Below are 22,608 nucleotides of genomic sequence, written 5' to 3' on the forward strand. Positions count from 1 at the left end.
ATGTAGAAGTGAGTGACATTGCTGTTCAGCACACACTTACACAACATTGTAAAACAACAGCACATCCATCACTGTTCTTTTTAACAAAAGAAAAGTAATCCCAGCACAGCAGCAGAAATTTGAGCCACAAAAGTGACATTTCCGGAGACTTAACCACAGGCTATCGGGAAACTCCCAACTCTGCTATTTAAACAAATTATTGATTTGAAATCACAGCACATGAAATTCACTTAATTCAAATCAAACGAAGAGCTCAGGGGCATTTTGTACATTTGCAGTGTTTTGTGATCCCAACCTCCTTTCCCTTCCCTCACAATCCCCTCCTGACTGACTCAAGCTTGGCCTCCATCCTGGACCCTGTCATTCCCTTGGTCCTTCAAATTCACACCAGCCGGACTGTCCACAGCGGGTGTCTGGCTTTGTGTCAGTGCCTGCCAGTGCCTGATGTGTATTTTCGGGTGGAAACGGGCATGGCTGAGGGAGGACCTGGAGCACCCTCTCCATGAAGCAGGTGTAGGAGGACACTGGGGTTGTTCCCAGAAGAACACGAGGAATGGGATGTCAAGGACTCGCAGGGGAGCTCTGGCTGTTCCAGAGGCCGCCGTTGTTGTCCGTCCCCCTCTCTCTCTGCCCCAGAAAGGTCACCCCCTAGGTGTCAGACTTCTGCATCGAGAGCTCCTTGGGGATGCTAGGGAGCATCAAATGCCCTAAGAGTGTGTGGTCCATGTCTCTGGGATTTCAAATTGTACCTGTGTGCCCCCTCAGGGAATTGGATGTCCTGATTCACGCTCAGGCAAGAGAGCTGACCCAGTTACGGCAGAAGGTGAAGGAAGGGAGGGATGACTGTGTCCTGCTCGTTCAGCACCTCACCGACCTCCTCACCCACAAAGACCTTGACAAGGACCAGGGGCAGGGCTTGCGAGAGCAGCTGACTGAGGGACACAGGCTGGCAGAGCGCCTCGCCCGCAAGTTCAGCCCAGGTAAGGGGGCCACGGACCCCGATTGCACTGGGCAGCTCCATGGTCCCCGAGTCTTCACACCTCACTAGGCATGTTTTGGGGATTTGTAGGCTGTGCTTGCTGACTATGGTCTTCCTGGGCCCGGAACTGAACCCGTGCCACAGCAGTGACAACAGCAGATCCTTAACCCACTGAGCCCCCAGGGAGCTGCTCACTATGGAATGTTTTTAGCAGCTGTTTGGTTTTCATGGCCCATTAGGGGCTGTGGTAGGACTAGGACAGGCTGAGGGTGAGGACAGAGGGGAAGCAAACGCATAGGGTAGAGGTCATAGTTTTCCAACTCTGCCTCCTCCTCGATGGACGAGGGCCTTCGTGCAGGAGGCAGCATGCACCCAGGGATAAAGCACAGAAAGGAGGCTGCGACAGGAGGCAGCCTGTAGAGGGAAAGGAGCCCTGGCCTACGTGTGACAGTTGCCTGGTTCCAGCCTGAGTGCTGCCTTTAGAACTAGGACTGAGTGACGGACTGTTCCTATCCGGATACCTGTTTCCTCATCTGTATAACGGATTGATCACTTGATGGTGGCCATAGTGATGAAATGTGGGGATGTGAACAAATGAAGGCCCCTCCGTGTGAGGGGTTGGAGAAGGTCCTTGATGTACTTGATGAACTTGGTGCTGGGAAAGCTGTCTAGGGTGGAGCACTTTCCATGGAGAGAATTTTCCCTTGACACCACACACACAAGCCCACTTGATGAGCCCGTGATGTCCCCAGATGGAGGGATGTGGGGTTAGGTGGTTCTTCCTCTCCTTGCAGAAAGGAGAGGATCTTGTGAGAGCTGCCAAAAAAAACAGAGCAGGAGTTTATGGTGAATTTGTGGCAGGAGGGATGATACCGTTGTACAGGTTGAGATGGAAGCTGGACGCCAGTGCCGTGACATAAGGAAGAAGAGACAACTGCAGTGTTTGCCTGATGACGTGGTGATCCAGCCCTTTGGAGGCAAGGAAATTGCTAAAAGACAATGCGTTAGACCATCACCACTATCCTAACTCTCACATAGATATGTATGGCTCCATGGCCACATGAGTCCTTGTGTTTGTCATGGGTGAAGTGGGCAGAAGCTGACTGGGGATTTCTGAATTTGTTTACAGAAAGCGATGAAGAGGAGGAGGACAACAATGACAAAGCAGCAGCACTCACCCCCAGGTAACATCACCTGTCAGGATGTGGTCGTGGGGAGATAAAATATGGAGAGGTCCCAGGAAGAAGGGTAAGTGAGGTCAAGAGAGTCATAGGGCCAGATGCCAGGAGAAGCAAAGTGCAGACTGAATTTTCTTCCTTCCCTCCTCCCATGTGGAGATGGCCGGTTGGCTCGGTTGTGTCTTGTCTCTGTGGCAACTGTGTGTGTGACCCAAGGCAATGCACTGCCCTTAGGATCTCCTGTGCACACAGGGAATATCTAGTCTCTCCTACATGACCTCCAAAGTGCGATAAATGTCTCTTCCCACCCAGCTGTCTCGGGTGACTGAGAGGTAGGTAACTAAAAGGAAATAAGTTGAAAAATGTAATACCAAGAAAATTATCTCGATGTCCCAGATGTACTTGTCATGTGACAGTAGTTCTAATAAGATACCATAGAGAGCTTTCTATTCCTCAAAGAAGGCATAACTTCTCTGGGAGTCATGATGCCTTAGTAGGTGAATTCCCTTGGCTGCTTTATGTTGAATATCATGTGACTCAGGCCCATGGTGCTAGCGCCTGGTGTGGTAGTTCATGTGTGGCTCATGTTCCTGAAAGCACCACACTGGGATGGCTGAGTGTCCTTCCTCATCAGTTGATGTGTGGCCAGGGCACGGAGCACGTGCTTGTCTCTCTGCCTCCCAAACTGTGGAGCCACACTGCACTTCACACACAGCAGCACAGTTACCTTCTTCTTTAAGGATGTTGCCCTTTTGCTTTCTGTGACCACTCCCTGTCCCTCCCCTGAAATCACCCGGGACAGCTTGGTGTATGTCCTTCTCAGTTTAATGTTCCGTCATTCGTTTCCCACCTGGCACAGCGTGGAAGTGCAGGAGGTTGCAAAGGAGGAGGTGCTGCAGGAATCCCAGGATGAATGCATTTCGACCCCTTCAATGGTCCAGGAAAGGTCTGACTGCACCCAGCCTTCCGGTGATGGCACACGTGCATCTGATGAGCCAAAAGTTGGCCCTGCTACAGATGGAGCCTGTGCTGGCTCCCGTGCCAAGGAGGATGACGTTCCAACCCGTCACCCAGGTAGCCACAACCCGTCTAGACTGAGCAAGGTCTTCTTCGAAAGTAGACCCTGTAGATATATGTCGGTTCAAGTTAGGGGAAAGATGGATTATGAGACCCAAACACCAGGTTAGGTCAGGGAGCCTTCATCCCTTCCTAGGTCGAGGTCATGCCTCTGTCCACCTGGACCCACTTTCAAGGCAATGGACCCCAGTCAGGTGTGTCTCACTCAGCCCAGCTGGACATCCTCAGGAAGTGACTGTCAGACCTAGTTTGGGGCACATGTGTGTTGTCCCCTGTAATGATCTAAGTTTTCATGCTGTAGGAGGGCCTGGCCTTTCTATCCCTGTGCAGACCCAAGGGCAGACCTGACTGTGTGTGAGGAGACGAGGTTTCCCTGCTTTCCCTGCTCTGAGCCCCCATCTCCACGGTCTCTGTGTTGGCGTGTCTTAGCTCAGCAGTCATCTGAAATGCAGACAGAGTCCCCCTCCCCCTGCCTTCCTTGAATGTTTCCATGAAGGTAGTGCGTCCAGCCTTGCACGGCCATTGTTTCTGTGTAGCACCAAGTACTCCTTTTCATTGGAGAGTTGACGCAATCCATCCATCCCGCTAGTCTCACGTATAAGTTCCTCTAAGCCATCAACAACTACATTATCCATTGGGACGAACGAGTAGTGTAGAAACAATTCTAGATCATACCTCAGCTCATTTTCTAAGATCTCTGGGGGAAATCCACTCTCTTAGCCATCTGTATAGCCTCAGCAGAGAGGATGCTGGGAGAAGGTTCTTCCAGATCAGGAGGCGATTCCCTAATGGGTCTGGCCGCAGTGCTAATTCTCCTAAGCCCTCACTGAGGTGTCCCGGATCATCTCTGCCGAGGTACTCTGTTCTGACACTGAGAATATTAATGTCGTTGTGGTCGGTGTGTGCACTGAGTTGCCAAGTGTGAGCAGTGCTGAACTCGTGTGACATATTGTCTCTGAATTTCTTAGCAGAAAATCAGAATGGTCATGAGGAAGTGGATGGACAAGAGCCATTGCCCCCCAGGTAACTCTGAAGCTTTGAGGGCTGTGAATGTCGGTACTGATACCAGGAGACCTCAGACGCAGGGAACACCAGAAATTGCTCAGTATAAAATAACTCTTTCATCCCTTCAGGCAACAGTCAAATATCTCCTTTGTTAGCAAAGTTGTCTATTTCCCTTGGGATAGTGGTACGGGGTTTCAATTTCTTTATTTTATTTTATTTTCAGTCTTTTGAGGGCCGCATCCATGGCATTTGGAGGTTCCCAGGCTAGGGGGTCCAACCGGAGTTGTAGCTGTAGCTGTAGCTGTAGTCCATAGCCTATGCCACAGCCGCAGCAACGCAAGATCCCAGCCATGTCTGTGACCTACACCACAGCTCAGGGCAACACCAGATCCTTAACCCACTGAGCAAGGCCAGGGATCCAACCCACAACCTCATGGTTCCTAGTTGGACTGGTTTCTGCTGCACCATGACAGGAACTCCCATGGGTTTCTGTTTCTTAATCCCTCAAGGTTAGTGATGCACAGTGAGTAGCCGCAGGTGAAAGAGTCAAACACAAGAAATCCTGCAATCATCAGTCCTCTTCTGGGTGGTTAAAAACTGGGGGTGACACACATCTGCTTTGAGTCCTTTTGGCATCAGCTTGTTAGTCAGTGTTGGAAGGCTGGGGAAGAACCTGGAAAACCTTTCATATTGTAGCATGCTCTGGATAAAATAGGTCCTGCAGTCTGTATTTCCTCCAGAGCCGTACTCATCGGACAGTGTACACTCAGTTCCACACAGGGTCTGCAAAACCGGGGGAGCCAGGATTTCAGTCCTCTGTGTGTGCTGGGGTCCTGACTGTGGCCTGAGGGAGAGGTCATTCTCCTCCAGCAGCTGGTTGTGGGGCCAGAACCCCGAGCCTGTGCTGTTCTCTCTCCCTCCCCATGGCAGCCACACTCCGCCTCACATCTAGGAGAGTGGTTTCTCCCTTCTGGAAGAAGACTGCCGCTTTGCTCTCTGTGTCTGCTCCCTATGCCTCCCCTGAACAGGAGCGAGAAAACCTCCTCTGAGTTTACTTTTCTGTCTTCCCCTCCGCATCTGGCACAGTGCGGAGTTGCAGGAGGTTGCAAAGGAGGAAGTGCTCCAGGCGTTCCCAGATGAAGCTGTTTTGGCTCCTTGCATTCAGCAGGAAGGTTCTGACTGCTACCCGCCTTGCAGTGATGGAAAACTGGCATTTGATGAACAGAAAAAGGGGTCTGTTCTGGATGGAGCCTGTGGTTGCTCTCCTGCTACAGAGGGTGAAATTCCAGCTGGTCCCCCAGGTAGCCTGCACGTTCTTTGTTCGTCTAGTCTGATAGGAATAATCCTCTCGGGTAGACTGTATACTGACATAATGTTTGGAACCTGGCACTGCAGTTGCCTTTAAAGTTTCCTTGCTGGTGCTAAATTCTCTTAGCTTTTGTTTCTCTGTAAAGCTTTTCATTTTTTCCCCTTCAATTGCCTTTAAAATGACATAGTCCATGAAGTAATGATTTTGTCCACGTTCTAGTCATGTTTGCCCCACTGCCAGTTAATTAGCCCCCAGGCAGTCCTGCCAGACTCAAATGTACCTCTGCCACCAGGGCCAGGAACTAACATTCAAGCCTCCTAATTTGGAGTGAGTCTCCCATCTCCCATGAAATGCTCCCATTGTCATTCCTGAACAATGTGCCTCCTGGGCTTCTACCCCTCTCTGAGGCTGCTGTCAGTCTTGTTTGTATCTTTGGAAATGTCACAACGGTGTTTCACGTCTGCCAGCCTAGAGTCTGCATCCTTTCATTTGTCTTCTCTTGTCCCGACTCTTCTGGAACCAGAACATAAGCACCACTGTCAACTTTGGTGCATGTCTCTGAAGCAAGGAACGGCCCTGGAATTTGCAACCTTAGGAATAGAAAGGCCCCTGTTTCTCTGTAGCACTGAAGAGTCTTTGGACTGGCTGGGGTGTAGATTCCACTCGTCCGTCTAAGTTCAGCATGTCCTTCATCTCATGCATTAACAAGCCTTTCAGCTGGAAGAAGCCTGAATATCATAGCAAGCCCTGAGTTCATAGTGAGGAAGTTCCCCAGGATCTGCGGGGAAACATTTATGTTTAGCTGTTTGCAGAGACTCAGGACATAAGCTAACTGTGAGGGTGACTTATCCTAACAAGGAGGTTTGCCTCAAGACAGAAACTCAGTGCCCGCTTTTGACACTCTGTCTAGGGCCTCCGGGAATATTTCTCTCACAATAGGCTGTTTTCACATCGTGTGTATTAATGACCCTTGCAAAGATGAGGCAAAGGATGGAGCAATTTAAGGGGCTCTGCCTAAAGTAACTGTGCTGTTAATTTCTTTGCAGAAAGGCAGAATGATCATAATGGGGTGAAAGAACCAGAGCCACCTGTCCCCAGGTAATTTTGAGTATGTGGGGCTGCTCATACAGTAATGACATCTGCAGACCTCTGACCCAGGGAGAAGCAGAAAGTGCTGGGTCTATGTGTGTCCTCCACTTTGCCAACCAGCAGTTCTCCTGTTGTGTGACGTTTTCTGCTCTCATGGTGGCGCCCGTGTTGTTTCCCGTCTCTCGTTATGCTCTCAAGGGTAGTGACCCCCAGTCAGCTGACGCACGTGAACTATGTCCCAGGGGTCTGTGGCACTCACTTGTTCTCTCACGTCTGCTGTCTGCCTGTTTGGCATCAGCATGTTGGCATAGGTTTCATAGCAAGAAATGGAGACTGACAGTGATAGTATATTATTGCCACCACAAAGAGAGACAGAGGCCTTGATGGCCTGAGATGCCTGGGATTCCAGAGGCGCCGCCACCCCCTCCCCATGCTGTAGGCACGTTCCCACCCCTTTCCCACTTTCAGTGCCATCGAAATGAAGGGCTGACACCACTGTTACGTGACACTCTGTGTTGTGGGTCATGACTGTACCGTATGGAGGTATTCGGTCTCTTCCTCATCAGCTTGTCGTTGGCCAGAGCACTGAGGACCGACTGTCCTCGCTATTTCCTGACCCTCTAAAAACACACTCTGCCCCCACCCCAGATACACACCCAGTTTGTCCCTCTCTAATGGGTCAGCCAGCCCCTTGGCTGCCTTCGCCACACTCTTAATCATCTGATCCAAACCACACAGACTCTAAGATTCCTGTTCACTCTTGGGTGAATCCTCAGGCCTCCGTCCCCCACCAGGCTCCGCGGGGAGCTGCCGCCGATGGCAGAGTGTGGTGTCCCACAGAACTCACTGGATGGAAGTGCTTGGTCTTGCCCAGGTCTTCCCGACCTGTCGGACTCCTTCTGGCCTTACAGGAGTGCTGCCACCCTCTCATTTGAGAACATGGATGTCCCTGATGCTCACGATGCAACCAGTGAGTAGTCAGGGCCCAGACCCCCCCGGAGGGGTGTGTGGTCTCAGGACTGTGCACTGCATGACCTCCCTGAAGAGACACAAATTCTGGTTCTGCAACCCTTCTGTGCCTTAGCTCCTATCAGGACTCAGCCCTGTACTACACTATTTATATGTGCTAGGACCTTGGCCCTTAGCCGACCCCATGTGGGAATAGAACACACGTGTGTGTGGAGGCAGAAGAGCCGCCAACACTTATGAAGAAGGACGTTGAGAAGGCTCCAGAATTGGGACATTCTCTTCGCTTTGTCCATGTCCTATCGTTGTCCAACTCCCTTTTCTATTGGTACCCGCAGACTTGAGGCCATACTTCTTCCCCTGGTCTTTTAGTCTTGTGGGCAGACATCAACAACTCTTTCTCCCTCAGGCCTTCTCATTAGGCTGAGGGACTGAGGTATGAGTCAGAGAATAATAGGTGTGACTTTATCGCAAATCAAACCCTCTCGGGTCATGTGGGTGATTTATTGTCTCAGGGACATCACAGCTTGGCCCCTGGCATCTCTGCATCCCCAGGCATAGCCATAGAGATGGCATCTCCTTCCCGTACATGATGGCTGCCTGTGTTGTCTGGGTCACTGTGTGCTTTCTCTGTTAGGCTGGGTCATCACAAATGGGTGTTCATGGAGGGCTTAGCAAAGGAAACCTTGGATGGGTGCTACTGAACCCGGTATTCTTTTCAGGTGACACCTGGGAGGATTGTCACCAAGTGCCTTTGAGTTTTGGAAGGCCAGAGATGCAAAGTTCACAAGCTCAGCTGCAGACAAGCACCCAGGTGGCCAATGATCTGCAGCTGCCCCTCGACCAGCATTTAGATCGTGGCGATGGCAAAGCCAGGCTCCACCTTTCCCCCACCATCCGGGGATTTACTGCCAACACTGATACCGGGGACCAAGGGCCACTCATCCAAGGTAAGAGAGAAGAGGGGAATAGGGAGTTCAGGCCAAGGAGATGGGCGACAGAGTTGTGTGTTTTTCCCCCTCTTTTGAAAATAAAGAGCCACCTTCATCGGGAAGTGTACCAGTGGGTCTGTTGGATAACACCTCATTTAACTCAATCTCTTTCCTTTTATCCATAGCTGTCAGTTTCGCTCTCCTCAGGATCCGCTTCTTTGATTTTCTAACTTTGAGCTTTTCCATCCCTCACCTCCATGTTGATGGGCATGTGCCATCCTTACCCTCCAGGAGTCTCAACCTCTCCAGCTGGAGCCTCAGGTGCCTGGGCTCATCCCTCAGATGTTGGCCTCACCTGAGAATGAGGAGGGACCCGGGTTCTCAGGTGGAGGTGAGATGAGAAGGAGCAGCACGGAGCAGCCTGGAGAGGCTCCTCGAAAGTGCTCAGGGAGTGTGGGGAAGCGTAGCCCTGACAGGTGCCATTAGGTCCTGGGGTAGCTAGTTGTCTTCTCTTCACTCCTGCCTCTCTTTTTCTTGGCCTTGGCCTCCCACATTCCCAGCCAAGTCCCAAGCTCTCTGGCTGAGTCACTCTCTCTCCTGCTCACTTTCCACAGAGGCCTGAGCATCAGTCTAGTTTCATAGCAGATTTTGCAACAATGGGTAGTTTCAATGCCCTTGATTTTCATACTCCTCGATTCCTCCCCCATATGTCACAGTTCATATTACCCACCAGAGCTTCTCTCTCCTTCTTCTTGTTTCCGTTCTTTGTTTCAAATTCAGCTCATCAGGAGGCCGTTAGAATGAACCATCAGCAGTCTCACTGGTTTAATGTACACGCACACTTTGTGTATGTTTTCATTTATCAGCACACCTATACCTCATGGGGACTGAGTGTGTCTAAACAATATGTGTATGGGATGTGTGTGTATATTGTGTATATGTGTGTGTATCTATATACACATGCCCTATGATATGTATTGATGCACATTTAACATTTTTTCCAGGTTTAGCCTTCCCCAGGGCTTTTTTGCCCTGAGCTTTTCCTTCACCTGTGACTTTGCTTGGTCTCTACACTCTCATCCCGCCAAATAAGTACAACCCGCGTGTGGCATGGTTTCCTTGTCTTGGTCTTTTCTCCCTGGGAATGTTTTGTTTTTCTCAAGGTTATTGTTCTTGACACCTTTTGGGCATTTGGGAGCATGTCTGCTTCATGGTAGTCTCACTAGTATCAGGAGTATCAACAGAAGGAAAGAAGTACCAAATGTCTCCAGTGGCTTCCTTCACCACGCACTTCCTGATGGCCCTTCATGTTCCTGGACACTGTCTTTACCGGAGGTCCCTGGGGGTGGAGCAGGGAGTCACAGGAAGATCATGAGTAACGATGGATCCTGTTGGCTGTGGTTTTCTCTTCAGAGCTGGTTCTGGATGCTTCCATCAGAATGAAGACCCCTCCCAAGCTGGAGGGTGAGGGCTCAGCTGCCAGCAGGCAGGAGTGTCACGTGTGTCACCGCCTTCATGCCTTAAGTTTCCTGAAAGAGAAGATTATCCAAAGAAAACTGCAGTTCAGCAAGTGGAGACTGGCCTGCAGATTCCCTGGCCTCCTTGCTTAGGCTACCGAGGTAATCACCTCTCAGGCTCCTCCATGCCCTTTCTCCTTATGCACCACAGCTCAGTCTCCCACTAGGTTTTCGCTTCCTCCTTTGTGGACTCCACAGCTCTGGCTCCCTCTGCGTGGTCTTTCCTGCTTTCCAGGGGCTGCCACCCTGCCAGGTCCTTGCCTCTCAGTCTTTTGTTTGCATCTGACTCTGCTGTGCCCCTGCGACTGCTCTCCTGATATTCCCTCTGTCCTACTTTTAGCCCCAGGAAAGCCTGAGCCTGTGGTCTTTTCATCCCAACAGCATCTCTAAGGCTGCTGAATACATGGTGCTTTGCGGGAAATCACACACATTGTTGGCTTCCTCAGCATCCTTTCCTTCCCCCTCTAACTCCACTGCCTCTTGCATCCAGGACCACGGTCTTAATGACTCACTTGCAGGTGGCTTTCCTTTGGTGATGTGGACCTAGGAAAACCCTTCATGCTCAACTTTGTACATGACGAAGGGCTGAAAGTGAGAAAAAGGGTCCTGCTTACAAAAGCTACATAAGAACCGGGTCATAGGTGGGAGTGCTAGGCAGGCCTGGAGTCAGGTCCCCTCAGCGCCAGGTGGGCAGTCCTGTGAGGGACACACTGGAGCTGGCATTCGGTGCAGGACAGTAGATGGCGCCCTCCTGGCACACTGGCCAAACCAAGATGTAGACACCGGGTCGTCACAGTGCTCAGGACATCTGGGGAGCAGGCATTCAGACCTCCTGCCCTTTGACTCACCTGCTCCTGCCACACGTGCAGTAAAATTCCAGAACATGACCTGAGTGGGCATCTGAGACCAGGGAATCTAGGAGAGCGTTGCAGTGAATGAACTTTGGACCAAACTTATGACGACTCAGGGAGAGACAAAAGAATACAGGATGAACCTTGCTTCAGACAAACCCAATTGAGAAGGCAGATGGTTTCCATGAGAGTGTCAGAAGGACGACCGGAAACTCTGTGGGGCCAGGGAGAAAGAAGTTCTCGGTGGAAGGGATGGAAAGAAGCAAAAGGAGTGGTGTGAAGTAGTCTAGCCCTAGTAAGTAATTTGAAATCCCGTAATTCCAGATAGAAACTGGGTGAGCCTGGATCTAACATGGGTGCCACACACCAAGCCATTGAAATTCTCCCTTCAGGTGAGGTTTGCTTAGCAGGATTTTTTAAAGCTCTGTGAATAAGCATTTAAGGATTCAAAGCACGATGGATCTGGTAGGATGTCAGTAACTAGGATGGCAGTGTCCACTTGTGGCTTCTTTATAGAAAAGCAGAATATCAGCCAGTGATGGACTTAGCCTTCTCTCCACAGAACTATTTGTGCAGCTTGGAAAAGAGAAAAGAGAAAGAGGCAGATAGATGCGCTGGATATACAAGCTCTGTGTTTGGATCCAAGTTTCTCACAGTGTTTAGAGTACCAGATACAGTACACAAAAGAACATGACTTAGAAGCTCAGAGAAACTCCCTTCCTTCTGTAGCTCTGCTGTAGCAGCGCCTCTCTGTAAATACTTCTTCCTGTCCAGGAGGTTGACCAAACCGCCCCTAGTGCCTATAGACCTCTCCAGATGGGAGCCTTTCCTCTCTCTTCCGCCAAATGGGTGGGAAGGGCCTGTGGCCTGGCTTCTAGGGTCCGTGTTGTCCATAACAGGCCACCTGAGCTCAGTTACTCCTCAGTTCCTTGGCAGCATAGGTCCTCATCTATGAAAGGTGGAAGGAGAATCGGAGACATTCTGAAGCCCCAGTGGGTCTCCCATTGCAGGGCGCTCCCTGTAGCTGCCTCTCCTCCTCAGAGGACGGGGCATAGAATTAGGAGAGGGTGTGTTTCTCTACCAAGGACCCTCTGCTCTGGAGCGCAATTTGTTTCGGAATGTGTAAGAGGGATGCAAAGCACATCCATCCCTGGAACAGTGAGAAGGCCACCATTCAGTGCAGAGGAAGGGGCCTCAAGAGTGCAGTGGCTGCGGAGGACTGGGTGGGGGCATCTGGCTAAGGCTCTGCAGCAGCTCTGAGCTGGGATGTCACCAAGCAGTGGTGGGGTGAAGACAGGGGTCCCTAGATTCTGCCCCAGAGGCTGGATGAACGTCTAAGGTATGGCTCTCACGTTCCCCTCCAGCCAGCCTGTGGCTCTGCCTTCAGCTCCTCGTGTCAGCAGGAGCCCAGCCTGCTCCTGGCCTCAGTCACCATGTGGCCATCCCTGCAGGCTCAGCTCTCAGCAGGACCCAGCAAAGACGCACATTGGATTTCTCTGTCCTCTCTCACCTCCTCTCCTCTCTCTGTGTTTCACAGGTATCTGTTACTTCCAGAACGAAGAAGAGTTATTGCCCAACCCCAAGAAACCACAGCAGAAAAGATTCCTTTTCCACCTGATGAGAAAAACCTACAACAGCCAATCAAGTTGAAGCCCCAAAGGAACACTGGAGGGATCGTCTCCTGAGAATCAGCATCTCAACCATCACCTCCTCCACCCACCGTTTTTACTCCAAAAGACTGATCTCATGAGAGAAATCGCAGTCATCGGCCTCCTCCCAGTCTTCGGTGTGATCAGTCGATGAGGAGACCAGGGCCCAGATGGACTACAGTTTGGAGCGACCTTCACCCTTGCTCCTGTCCACATTCATCCTCCTCACACAGGCATCAGGAGCCGCTGGCAGAAGGCCCCATGTCCACCTGGACATTCTTTGTCAGCACACGGGCTGTGGTCGGAGCAGACGCCCTTAACTGTGCAGTGTTCTTGCCGAAAGTGTTTCGCCTGAGTGTCTTCATGAGGTAGTTATCAGACAGCTGCAGAATGTAGGCCAGTGGCCCAGACACCTGGCCTGTCTTTCTTCAAACAGTCCATGTCTCCGCAAGGAAGACAACCAAGAGGAGAAGAGAGATTTGGGGTTCCGAAGGACTAAGAAGTTTATGTGACTATAATTCTTGAGTCCTTTTGAACCCCAAACCTCTCCTCACCTTTTGTGATTGTCTTTGACTGTGGGGACAGTGACTGGTTTGCAGAGGACAAGTCAGTTGTCTGGCTCACAAGTCTGCATCCTTCAGTTGTCTGATGATTTCCTCCTGATGCAATTCAGGGGAAAGCTTTCGCCAAGAGCACAACGCAGTGCCTGCTGTGTGCTTCCTAGCACAGCCCCGCAGGAGGCTGAGAGTGTCCACACTGCCTGCCACCACTCCTGTCATTCGAGCATTGGATGCTTTGTTCTGGAGGGTCCTGTGAGATCTGTCCATTGGAAAGACCTGTTTTTCTCTCTATAGTCAGTAATTTGATTAGTGGTGTATGAATTGGAGTGTATGAATATCTCATCCTGTGATGCTGTTTCTCTAAAAATTTACTATCCCTTATCCATCCCTGATGTGTGTCCATTGTTATATTTGTGTTTGTATATTGGAAACGTTCTCATTCAGTCATTCTTTATACTTGTATTGCTGCTGTTGTGCCGTGGAAAAGACAATCCCTACCTCTTCCATATTATTAAAGTGGTTTTTTTTTTTTGAGTTTCACCGTGGATTCATTCATTTTTTAAATTCAGCGCCATAATCCCTTATTATTTTAGCAATACAATTTCTCATAAATTTGTTCAAGATCTTGGCTATCGTAAAATAGTGTTCAAAGGGATTTAAATAAATTCCGCAAACTGTAATCAGTTGGACGTGTGTTTGTTTCTTACATATATGCTTCCCCTCAGATCCTTCCTTCCTCCTTCCCTACTTTGCTCCTTCATTTCTCTCTCACCCTCACTCCCCCTCACTCTATTTCTTTCTTGGTCTCTTTTGTCCTTTTTAAAAAAATCATTTATTTGTCAAAGACACAGAGTTGTTTGTTTTGTAGCATTCCCACAGTCTAAATTGTATACCTGGGTATACTGTAGTAAATTCTTCTGTCCTCCATATTTCCTCTTTGGTAGGAGAATCTAGAGCAGCACTGTAACAGAAAAAATTTGCAAGCCATATATGTAATTTAAATTTTTCCAGTAGCCACACTGAAAACCAAAACCTATCAACCCACAATAATACAAATATAATCTTCTACATAGCTAATTAATGCCATGCATTAAAGGAAATATAATTGTACCAAAGTTTTAAAATTGTGTTTAGTAGAAAAATATTGTACATGTCCTCAGTTTTTAAGTTTACATTTACATAAATTATAAATCACATACAATTAAAATCCAGTTCCTCAGTCCTCCTAGCCACATTCTGAGTATTCAATAGCCACATGTGTCTAGTGGTCACTATTTCGGACCTGGCCGATGTAGAGACTGATGACATTCATGTTTGATACACTGGCAAGACTATCTCAAAAGTAGTGTTTGCTATCTGATCAGGAGGCACATCAGGTCCTGCGTGCTTCTTCTAAAGACATTAGCAGCCCTTTGACTTCAAGGCCTGGATCCAGTAACTGACGACATGGAGTAAAATGGTGATATTCCATGGTCATATGTTATTACCTGGAACACTTGTCTAAAGAGAAACTTCCCCTGAATACGAAATAGTATTTAATTACTTAGTGGGACCATCTACAAAGAAAACTGCAGCTTAATGAGCAATTCGCCAAACATCTTCTGTGGTCACCAATTAGTTTCTTTTATTTCTCTTTCTTCCCCGTGCTGATATGAACTCAAAGTTTCAAAGATATTGAAGCGTTCCAACCCATTGCAATATAGTCCTTCCTGATACTCTAATTACTTCTGTTTCAGTAGTGAATGTGACTCTCATCTGGCTCCTTCATCCTTTGGGTAAGATTTTTTTTTTTTTTTTTTTTTTGTCTTTTTGCCATTTCTTGGGCCGCTCCCGCGGCATATGGAGGTTCCCAGGCTAGGGGTCGAATCGGAGCTGTAGCCACCAGCCTACACCTGGGCCACAGCAACGCGGGATCCGAGCCACGTCTGCGACCTACACCACAGCTCACGGCGACGCCAGATCAAGGGCAGGGACCGAACCCGCAACCTCATGGTTCCTAGTCGGATTCGTTAACCACTGCGCCACGACGGGGACTCCTGGGTAAGATTCTAACAGTCTTTGAGGCCTTTCCAGATAGCAGTATGTCAAGATGCTTCTGTGTCATCTTGAAAATTTACTGCTCCTGACCTAGACTCAGTCATTTCTCTAAGAATCTGGTTCCTTTTCATGCAAAGCACTATTCTCCTCACAAATTGTGTAACCTAGAGATACTCACTGAAATTGGTTTATTTCTAGGCTTTCCAGTGGCCACAACTAGGAAATACATACTCATATTTGCATGGACTCATGTATTCACGTATAGTCACAAGCATGAACAATTCAGATTTAGAACTAAGGGTTTTTTTTTTAATGGAAATCTATATTTCATCTGCATCTCTCTTCTCTAATACCAGGATTTTTGTTTTTAAGGACCCTGGGAGTAAGAGGAATACAGCACTCTATAGTCTCTTATGCTTTTTCCCACATTACGTGGACAAAAGAATAATGAAATAGCAACAGTGCCACTAACAACAGAATAGGGGAAAGCATATTATTGTGTTTTAGTTGCTTTACGACTTATCCATCCGGTCGTTCCATAAACAGGACACCCATGTTCGTTTTTACATTGTGGTTTCAATCTTTAGAGGGGATTTTTAAAATTTAATTTTATGACTAAATAACATTTAATTTTTTGATTAAAAAAATGAATGTGGCTTCCAATTCAAATCTAACCAAACCAGGTATATCCAATACAGTCCAGCCTTGGTTGTAAGACCTGCAAAATGTCTCAAAAGCCTGGGTAGAGGTGAACCAGGGACCCCTGGTCTCCATAGACGCTTGACTCTGTGGCCCAGGCTCCTCTTTCTGGCTGAGCTTGGAACAAAAGGACAAGATTTCCTGGAGTCAAGGCTCAAATCTTCGCCTAACGGTGGCTTTTCGCGTCCAAGAGAGCTTCAGGGGGGAGACATTGTGAATAAAATCTGAATAAAGTGGTATTGGATCAATTAAAAACCGCAATAAAACAAGGCACCAGAATAAAATACAGTACTTCCAATTCAGGTCTGAACCACCAACACGAAAGCTTAGAGGCAGTCACCCTGGCTGATCAGGGACATCACAGCCCCTCATAGCGACCATTTACTCAGAGGGACAACCCTGCAGGTGCAAGAGGCGCCGTGTGAAGTGGTGCTGGATTCCGTGGATGCAGCCTCTGCCTTTTACTCCAGGGTCCCAGGGTGACCTGACCGGCGGCGGGGCCTTAAATGCCACGGACAGGCAGAGCCGCCCTGGTCCAGCGGGGACACCGCATTCCCCTTCACTTGCCCGCCAGGTCCGTGGGGCCCGTGCAGCTAAAAGAAGCCGGTTTCAGGGACCCAGAGTCCTGGTTCCGACTTCCTGAGGAGGAGGTAGCCCAATGCGAGGGACGCGGCTGTGCGGGGCCCACGGCTGCAGGAGCCGGGGGGCCAGAGCCCGGGGACAGCGCTTGGGTCCTGCCTCCAGGGATCCAGACCTTGGGATCAGAGAGCAGGACTGAGGGAAATGAGTAAAAGCGTCGCCCAAAGGGCGAGGTCCCACCGAGACTCGAACTCGGATCGCTGGATTCAGAGTCCAGAGTGCTCACCATTACACCATGGAACCGCCCACCGGCCTTTACCTTGCAGCCGCTGAGCCAGGCCGCGCGCAGCCCCGCCGGCCCAGGCCCCGCCTCCCGCCGGGCGCGCTCCTCACCCCGCAGCCCCCAGCCCGCTTCCGCCTCGACGCCAGGAGGCTCCGGACTCGCCTGCCCGCGGCCTCCGGGCAGGTTTGTACCAGAGGACGATAAAATCCGTTGAGGTCAGCGACAGGGCAGGGCCCACCCCAAACCCTCTGTTCTGCCAGCATTTGTAGAGTTTCCTGCGCTGAAGCAGAACTCCTGCCAGAAAAAGGGTTACTTTCCTCTTTGTGTCTGTCATCTTCCCGCTCCCCTGGGAGCTCTGAACATCTTCAGAACAGCCTCTGGGACTTCCTGGGATGTCCCCTCCCTGGGACCCTAGGGTCGCAGGGCGCTGCGGGCTTTACTGGCGGAGTGTCCGCTCTGTTAGGAATCAGGTGGAAAGACGACACGTAATCTAATCTCTTATCCTAATGAGTCACTGAGCTTGTTTTCCCTTTTTCCCTTTCAAAACTGTCAAGGGCGAGCAGAATCCGCAAAGCTGGTCTCTCTCTGGACAGGAATCCACCTTCTCCCCCAGATTGCCGGCTTTTCTGACTAAAGCATCTTTCTCTTCAGCAGACACACGCCCCTCCACTATTGGCTCTAGGAGGGAAAAGCCCAGAAGAAACTCTCACCTACTCACACTCGACCACGCTGCTCAGGGCGCCGGCGGTGTGGGTGCTCTGGGTAAGTTGTGTGGGGCCCGGGCCCATTTGGGTCCACCCTGATTCCTAACAGAATGGACTGTGTCCCCCGGTGAAGCCCGCAACGTCCTGCGACTCTAATCTAACCTTGGCCCTGGGGTCCCAGGGAGAAGACTTCCTGGGAAGTCCCAGGGGCTGTTCTGAGGATGCTCAGAGCTCCCAGGGCAGCGGGAAGAGGACCCTTAACAAAGAGGAAAGGAACTTGTTTTTTCTGGTGGGAATCCTACCTCAGCGTAGAACACTCCACAAATGCTGGCAGAGCAGGTGGACTTGGGGGAGGCCTGAAAGCCCTGCCCTGTCGCTGACCCCAGTGGATTTCATGTCCTCCTGGACGTACTAACCTGCAGGGAGGCCGAGGGCAGGCAAGGCCGGCGCCCCCTGGCGTCGCGGAGGACGCGGGCTGCGCGCGGCTGAGGAGCGCGCCCGGCGGGAAGCGGGTCCTGGGCCGGCGGGGCTGCGCGCGCCTGGCTCAACTGCTGGCAGGGACGGGCTGCGGGAGGGTCTGCGTTATGGTGAGCACTCTGGCCTCTGAATTCAGTGATCCCAGCTGAAGGGTCCCCGGTGGTTCCATGGTGTGATGGCGAGCACTCTGGACTCTGAATCCAGCGTGAATCCGAGTTCGAGTCTCGGTGGAACCTCGTCTTTGGGGCGGCGCTCAGCAGTTTTTACTCACTCCTGTTCTGCGTCGGACCCACGCGCTGCCCCGGAACCGCGAGGGCCACACGGACGTGGCAGCACCCGAGTCTTGAAGGGCTCTGATGTCCCTGAGCAGCCAGGGTGACTGCCTCTGAGCTTTCGTGTTAATGGTTCAAGACCTGAATTCCAAGCAGTGTTGTATTCCGGTACTATTTTATTAAGAATTTTAATTGGCCTTTTTCCAGTTTATTCTGATTTTGTTCAGAATTTCTCGCCCCTGAATCTCCACTGGACACGAAAGCCGCTGTTAGGGTAAGACCGGAACCTCGACTCCAGGAAATCTCGTCCTTCCGCCCCAGAAGAGGAGCCTGGGCCTCAGATTCCAGCGTCTGAGGAGACCCCCCCAGGTCCTCACCCTTTGCCGCCGGCCGGGCTCCTCCGGGTCGAAGGTGAGACTCGCAGCAGCAACTCCGAGTCCGGACCCTTGGTCTCCCCTTGGACCTGCGCCAACGAGGAGATGCCCCCCCCCCCCCGCCCCCGGACGTGACCAGATGGAAACACGTTCATTCCCTTCTGCTCCGGAGAAATATTTAGTCAGGAGCCCCAAGGACGTCTTACGTAGTGAAAATATTCGCCGCCAAATCATAGTTTGGGAACTTAGGAAATACAACTTATGCAAAAAAAAAAATGTGGGGAGGTCCACTTGAAGGCGGCTGAGGAAAGGCGGGAAGAAAGAGGACGCGGTAGTAGAAGGAGACAGGAAGGAACAAGGAGACTCTTAAGAGGACAAGGAGCCCAGAGTTGGTGGGATGCTTCGGCAGTGGGTTTGGGAGAGCGAGGCTCCACTTGTGGAACGTTCCCAGGCATGATTTGACTATCTTTTTGATGCCACGAGCATTCTGGCTCTACCAAGAAGGCCGGAAATAGGTTTGTCTGGAGTTTATCCTTGAAATTTTTCTTTTTATCATTTGGGGGTGGGGGTGGGATGAGGAGGGTTCAGGGTAGGCCGGTAAATAGACTTGCAAATTCTTAGGAATAAAGTCAGGACCTTGTTGAATTCTTTGGGGTTAACTGGCATGTAGCATTCTTTGGGAAATGTTTATATTCTTGAGCGCCCATGCCCTTTTCCAGTGTTGCCATGAGCTGTGGTGTAGGTCACAGATGCGGCTCAGATCCCGCGCTGCTGTGGCTGTGGCATAGGCCGGCGGCTACAGCTCCGATTAGACCCCCAGCCGGGGAACCTCCATATGCCATGGGTGCAGCCCTAAAATAGCAACAATCAAACAGTTAATGTAATAATCGACCTACCAAACTATAATACAAATATATTGGAGGATAAGGCAAGGGGAGGTGTGTGTGTGTGTGTGTGTGTGTGTGTGTGTGAGTGTGTGTATGTTAGTGATGTAAGGAGTAAATGAAAGAAACAATGCCTAAAATTTGAAAATCAAGGATTAGAAATAATTAGGAATAAGAGCATAAACAAGTCATTGGTTACATGTGATGAAAATTTGTGGGAGTACATCAGGGGATTGCTGTTTTTCTAAACAAATTTATGAGCACATATAACTGATAAACATATACCCTAAATCAAAATAATTCCTTTGCCGTATATATGTGTGTGTGTGTGTGTGTTTATTTAAAGTTCATTATTTTCATCTTGAATATATATTTTTATGTAATCATATTAATCACTCTTTCATTTATTTATTTATTTTTTTTGTCTCTTGCTGCTGGCCTACACCGGCACCATAGCCCACAGCAACACCAAATCTTTAACTCACTGAGCAAGGCCTCAACCTCATGGTTCCTAGCTGGATTCGTTCCCACTGTGCCAAGATGGGAACTCCATAATCACTCTTTTAGTTTAAGGATTCTGGGTTTGGTACTATGTACGGAACATCTTCCCACTGTTGGTCCATAAAAATTCTGGCAAAAATAAGTTCAAGGAAATGGTAGGTAAGTACTATCCAGCTTTGGCGAAATGGTGGAGAAAAGAATATTCTTGTAAAACATTGGGAATATGACCTGCTGCATCTTCTTTTCAGGGTAATTAGGTGAGAACTAGCAAAATTAGAAATGAGCAAGTATTTTTAAAAAAAAATTTTTTTTTAGGGCCACAACCACAGCTTATGGAAGTTCCCAGGCTAGGGGTCAAATCGGAGCTGAAGCTGCCAGCCTGCACCACAGCCACAGCAACTCCAGATCCAAGTCGCAGGTCACAGCCATGCCGGATCCTTAACCCACTGAGCAAGGCCGGGGATCAAACCCACATCCTCATGGATACTAGTCAGGCTCATTACCACTGAGCCACAACGGGAACTCTCCTCAATTTTTAAAGGCTATACTCCATTTATAGTTATAGAATATTAGGTATATTCCCTGTATTGTACAATGTATTCTTGTAGCTTATTTCTTTTATACATAATAGTTTATACCTCTTAATTCCCTACCCTTATCTTTCCCCTCCTCCTTCTCTCTCCTACTGGTAACCACTACTTTTTTCTCTATATCTGTGAGTCTGTTTCCTTTTTGTTATATTCCCTAGTTTATTGTATTTTTTAGATTCCACATGTAGGTGATATCATACAGTATTTGTCCTTCTCTGTCTGACTTATTCATTTATCATAATACCCTCCAAGTCAATCCTGTTGTTGCAAATGACAAAATTTCATTCTTTTTAATGGCCAAGTAGTATTCCAGAGTGTATGCATGTGTGTGTGTGTGTGTGTGTGTGTCTGTGTGTGTACACCACATCCTCTTTATCCATTCATCTGTTGAGGGATGCTTAGGTTGCTTTCATATCTTGGCATTTGTAAATAATGCTGCTATGAATTTTGGGGTGCATCTATCTTTTTGAATTAGTGGGGTTTTGTTGTTGTTGTTGTTGTTGTTGTTGTTGGTTTGTATACATACTTAGGAGTGACATTGCTGGGTCATGTGGTAGTTCTCTTTTTAGTTTTTTAGTTTGAGAAACAGTGGCTGCACCATTTTACTTTCCCATCCACGGTGTCCTTTTCTCCACATCCTTGCCAACATTTGTTATTTGTGTTCTTTTTGATGATAGCCATTCTGACAGGTGTGGGGTGATACATCATGATTTTGATTTGCATTTCCCTGATGATTAACAATGCTGAGCATTTTTTTATATGCCTGTCGGCCATCTGCTTGTCCTCTTTGAAAAAATGTTTATTCAGGTCTTCTGCCCATTTTTAAATTTTTGTTCATTTGTTTTGATGTTGAGTTGAATGAGCTGTTTATATATTTTGGATATTAACACCTTGTTGGTCGTATCATTAGCAAATATTTTCTCCTATTCAGTAGGCTGTCTTTTCATTTCGTTGATGGTTTCCTTTCTGTGCAAAAGCTTTGAAGTCTACTTTGGTCCTATATGTTTATTTTTGCATTTGTTTCCTTTGCTCTAGGAGACAGATCCAAAGAAATATTGCTATGATTTATGTCAAGGAGTGTTCTACCTACATTTTCTTCGAGGCGTTTTATGATTTCTGGTCTTACATTTACTCTTTAGTACAGTTCGAGTTTATTTTTGTATATAGTGGGAGAAAATGTTCTAATTTTATCCTTTTACATGTAATTGTTCCGTTTTCCCAGCACCGCTACTTAAGAGGCAGTATTTTCTCCCTTGAATATTCTTGCCTTCTAGTAGATTAATTGACCATAAGTGTGCGGGATTATTTCTGGGTTCTCTATTATGTCCCATTGGTCTCTGTATGTGTCTGTTTTGTGCCATACCGTTTTGATTACTATAGCTTTTTGGTGTAGTCTGAAGTCAAGGCGAGTGATTCTTCCCGCTCTATTATTCTTTCTCAGGATTGCTTTGGCTATCTGGGGTCTTTTGTGTTTCCATACAAAATTGAAATTATTTGTTCTAGTTCTGTGAAAAATTCCCTTGATATTTTGATAGGGACTGCATTGAATCTGTAGATTATCTTGGGTAGTATGGTCATTTTAACAGTATCAATTCTTCCAATCCATTAACACATATACGTTTCCATCTGTTTGTGTTGTCCTCAGAAATGAGCAAATATGTTGATCTGGCAATTCCATTTCCAGGAATCTATGGAGAAACAGACAAGTGATGGCTGATTATGTATAAGGCAGTTCCCTGCAGTAGTTTTTGCAGTAGTAAATACTGGAGCCAGTTTCATGACCATCAGTTAGAAAATGTTTGAATAATGATCTATTTATATCAAGAAGGATGATAAATTTTTTTTCACTTTTTAGAGCAGCGTCTGTGGCATATGTAAGTTCCCAGGCAAGGGGTTGAATGGGAGCCAAAGCTGCCAGTCTATGCCACAGCCACAGCAATGTGGGATTCAGGTCACATCTGTGACCTACACCACAGCTCACAGCAATGCCGGATCCTTAACCCACTGAGCAAGGCCAGGGATTGAACCCACATCCTCATGGATATTTGTTGGGTTTGTAACCTGCTGAGCCACAACAGAAACTCCAAGAAGGATAC

The 22,608-nt window shown here is 48.7% G+C and overlaps 3 protein-coding genes and 2 non-coding genes across 40 annotated transcripts in view; 4 read left to right on the forward strand and 1 right to left on the reverse strand.

Annotated features, from left to right (window-relative positions):
• Window positions 1-13,792, forward strand: part of LOC102164320 (NBPF family member NBPF6-like) — a 118,751-nt gene extending 104,959 nt beyond the window's left edge. For 22 of the 36 annotated variants that reach the window (XM_085023248.1, XM_085023253.1, XM_085023255.1 and 19 more), the window contains 10 exons: window positions 766-980; window positions 2,109-2,163; window positions 3,017-3,231; window positions 4,203-4,257; window positions 5,326-5,540; window positions 6,595-6,646; window positions 7,414-7,607; window positions 8,326-8,553; window positions 9,949-10,154; window positions 12,441-13,792. In XM_085023248.1, coding sequence (XP_084879374.1) covers window positions 766-980; window positions 2,109-2,163; window positions 3,017-3,231; window positions 4,203-4,257; window positions 5,326-5,540; window positions 6,595-6,646; window positions 7,414-7,607; window positions 8,326-8,553; window positions 9,949-10,145 — 1,426 coding nt within the window. In that variant the 3' untranslated portion in view covers window positions 10,146-10,154; window positions 12,441-13,792. The remainder of the gene's footprint in view (window positions 1-765; window positions 981-2,108; window positions 2,164-3,016; window positions 3,232-4,202; window positions 4,258-5,325; window positions 5,541-6,594; window positions 6,647-7,413; window positions 7,608-8,325; window positions 8,554-9,948; window positions 10,155-12,440) is intronic. The other 14 variants (XM_085023279.1, XM_085023269.1, XM_085023270.1 and 11 more) reach the window with 4 other exon arrangements.
• A 2,501-nt stretch (window positions 13,793-16,293) lies between these two features.
• Window positions 16,294-18,530, forward strand: LOC146404141 (uncharacterized). The gene is made up of 5 exons (XM_085020977.1): window positions 16,294-16,367; window positions 16,423-16,508; window positions 16,762-16,925; window positions 17,365-17,472; window positions 18,391-18,530. The coding sequence occupies exons 1-5, from the start codon at window positions 16,294-16,296 to the stop codon at window positions 18,439-18,441; spliced, it is 483 nt and encodes a 160-aa protein (XP_084877103.1). The 3' UTR covers window positions 18,442-18,530.
• TRNAQ-CUG (transfer RNA glutamine (anticodon CUG)) lies at window positions 16,659-16,730 on the reverse strand. The gene has a single exon. It is a non-coding gene; the product is annotated as a tRNA-Gln (tRNA).
• TRNAQ-CUG (transfer RNA glutamine (anticodon CUG)) lies at window positions 18,053-18,127 on the forward strand. The gene has a single exon. It is a non-coding gene; the product is annotated as a tRNA-Gln (tRNA).
• Window positions 18,531-18,895: 365 nt separating the features above from the next.
• LOC100737336 (NBPF family member NBPF6-like) overlaps window positions 18,896-22,608 on the forward strand; it is a 117,506-nt gene continuing 113,793 nt past the window's right edge. The window contains exon 1 of the mRNA XM_085023308.1: window positions 18,896-19,052. The gene's annotated coding sequence lies outside the window, so the exon portion shown is untranslated. The remainder of the gene's footprint in view (window positions 19,053-22,608) is intronic.

Source organism: Sus scrofa, chromosome 4 (genome assembly GCF_054392235.1).
Source record: "Sus scrofa isolate SSC_HxYL_T2T_F1_AM1 chromosome 4, Sscrofa_HxYL_maternal_Yorkshire_Landrace_v2.0, whole genome shotgun sequence".
Classification (NCBI taxonomy): domain Eukaryota; kingdom Metazoa; phylum Chordata; class Mammalia; order Artiodactyla; family Suidae; genus Sus; species Sus scrofa.

What these genes read in the sequence shown, in the direction of transcription:
- LOC146404141 (XM_085020977.1), top strand. Translation starts at nt 16,294, where the DNA reads ATGCAGCCTCTGCCTTTTACTCCAGGGTCCCAGGGTGACCTGACCGGC. An exon ending in GCCTTAAATGCCACGGACAG is followed by an intron (nt 16,368 to 16,422) that starts GCAGAGCCGCCC and finishes CTTGCCCGCCAG; the next exon opens with GTCCGTGGGGCCCGTGCAGC. An exon ending in TGAGGAGGAGGTAGCCCAAT is followed by an intron (nt 16,509 to 16,761) that starts GCGAGGGACGCG and finishes GCAGCCGCTGAG; the next exon opens with CCAGGCCGCGCGCAGCCCCG.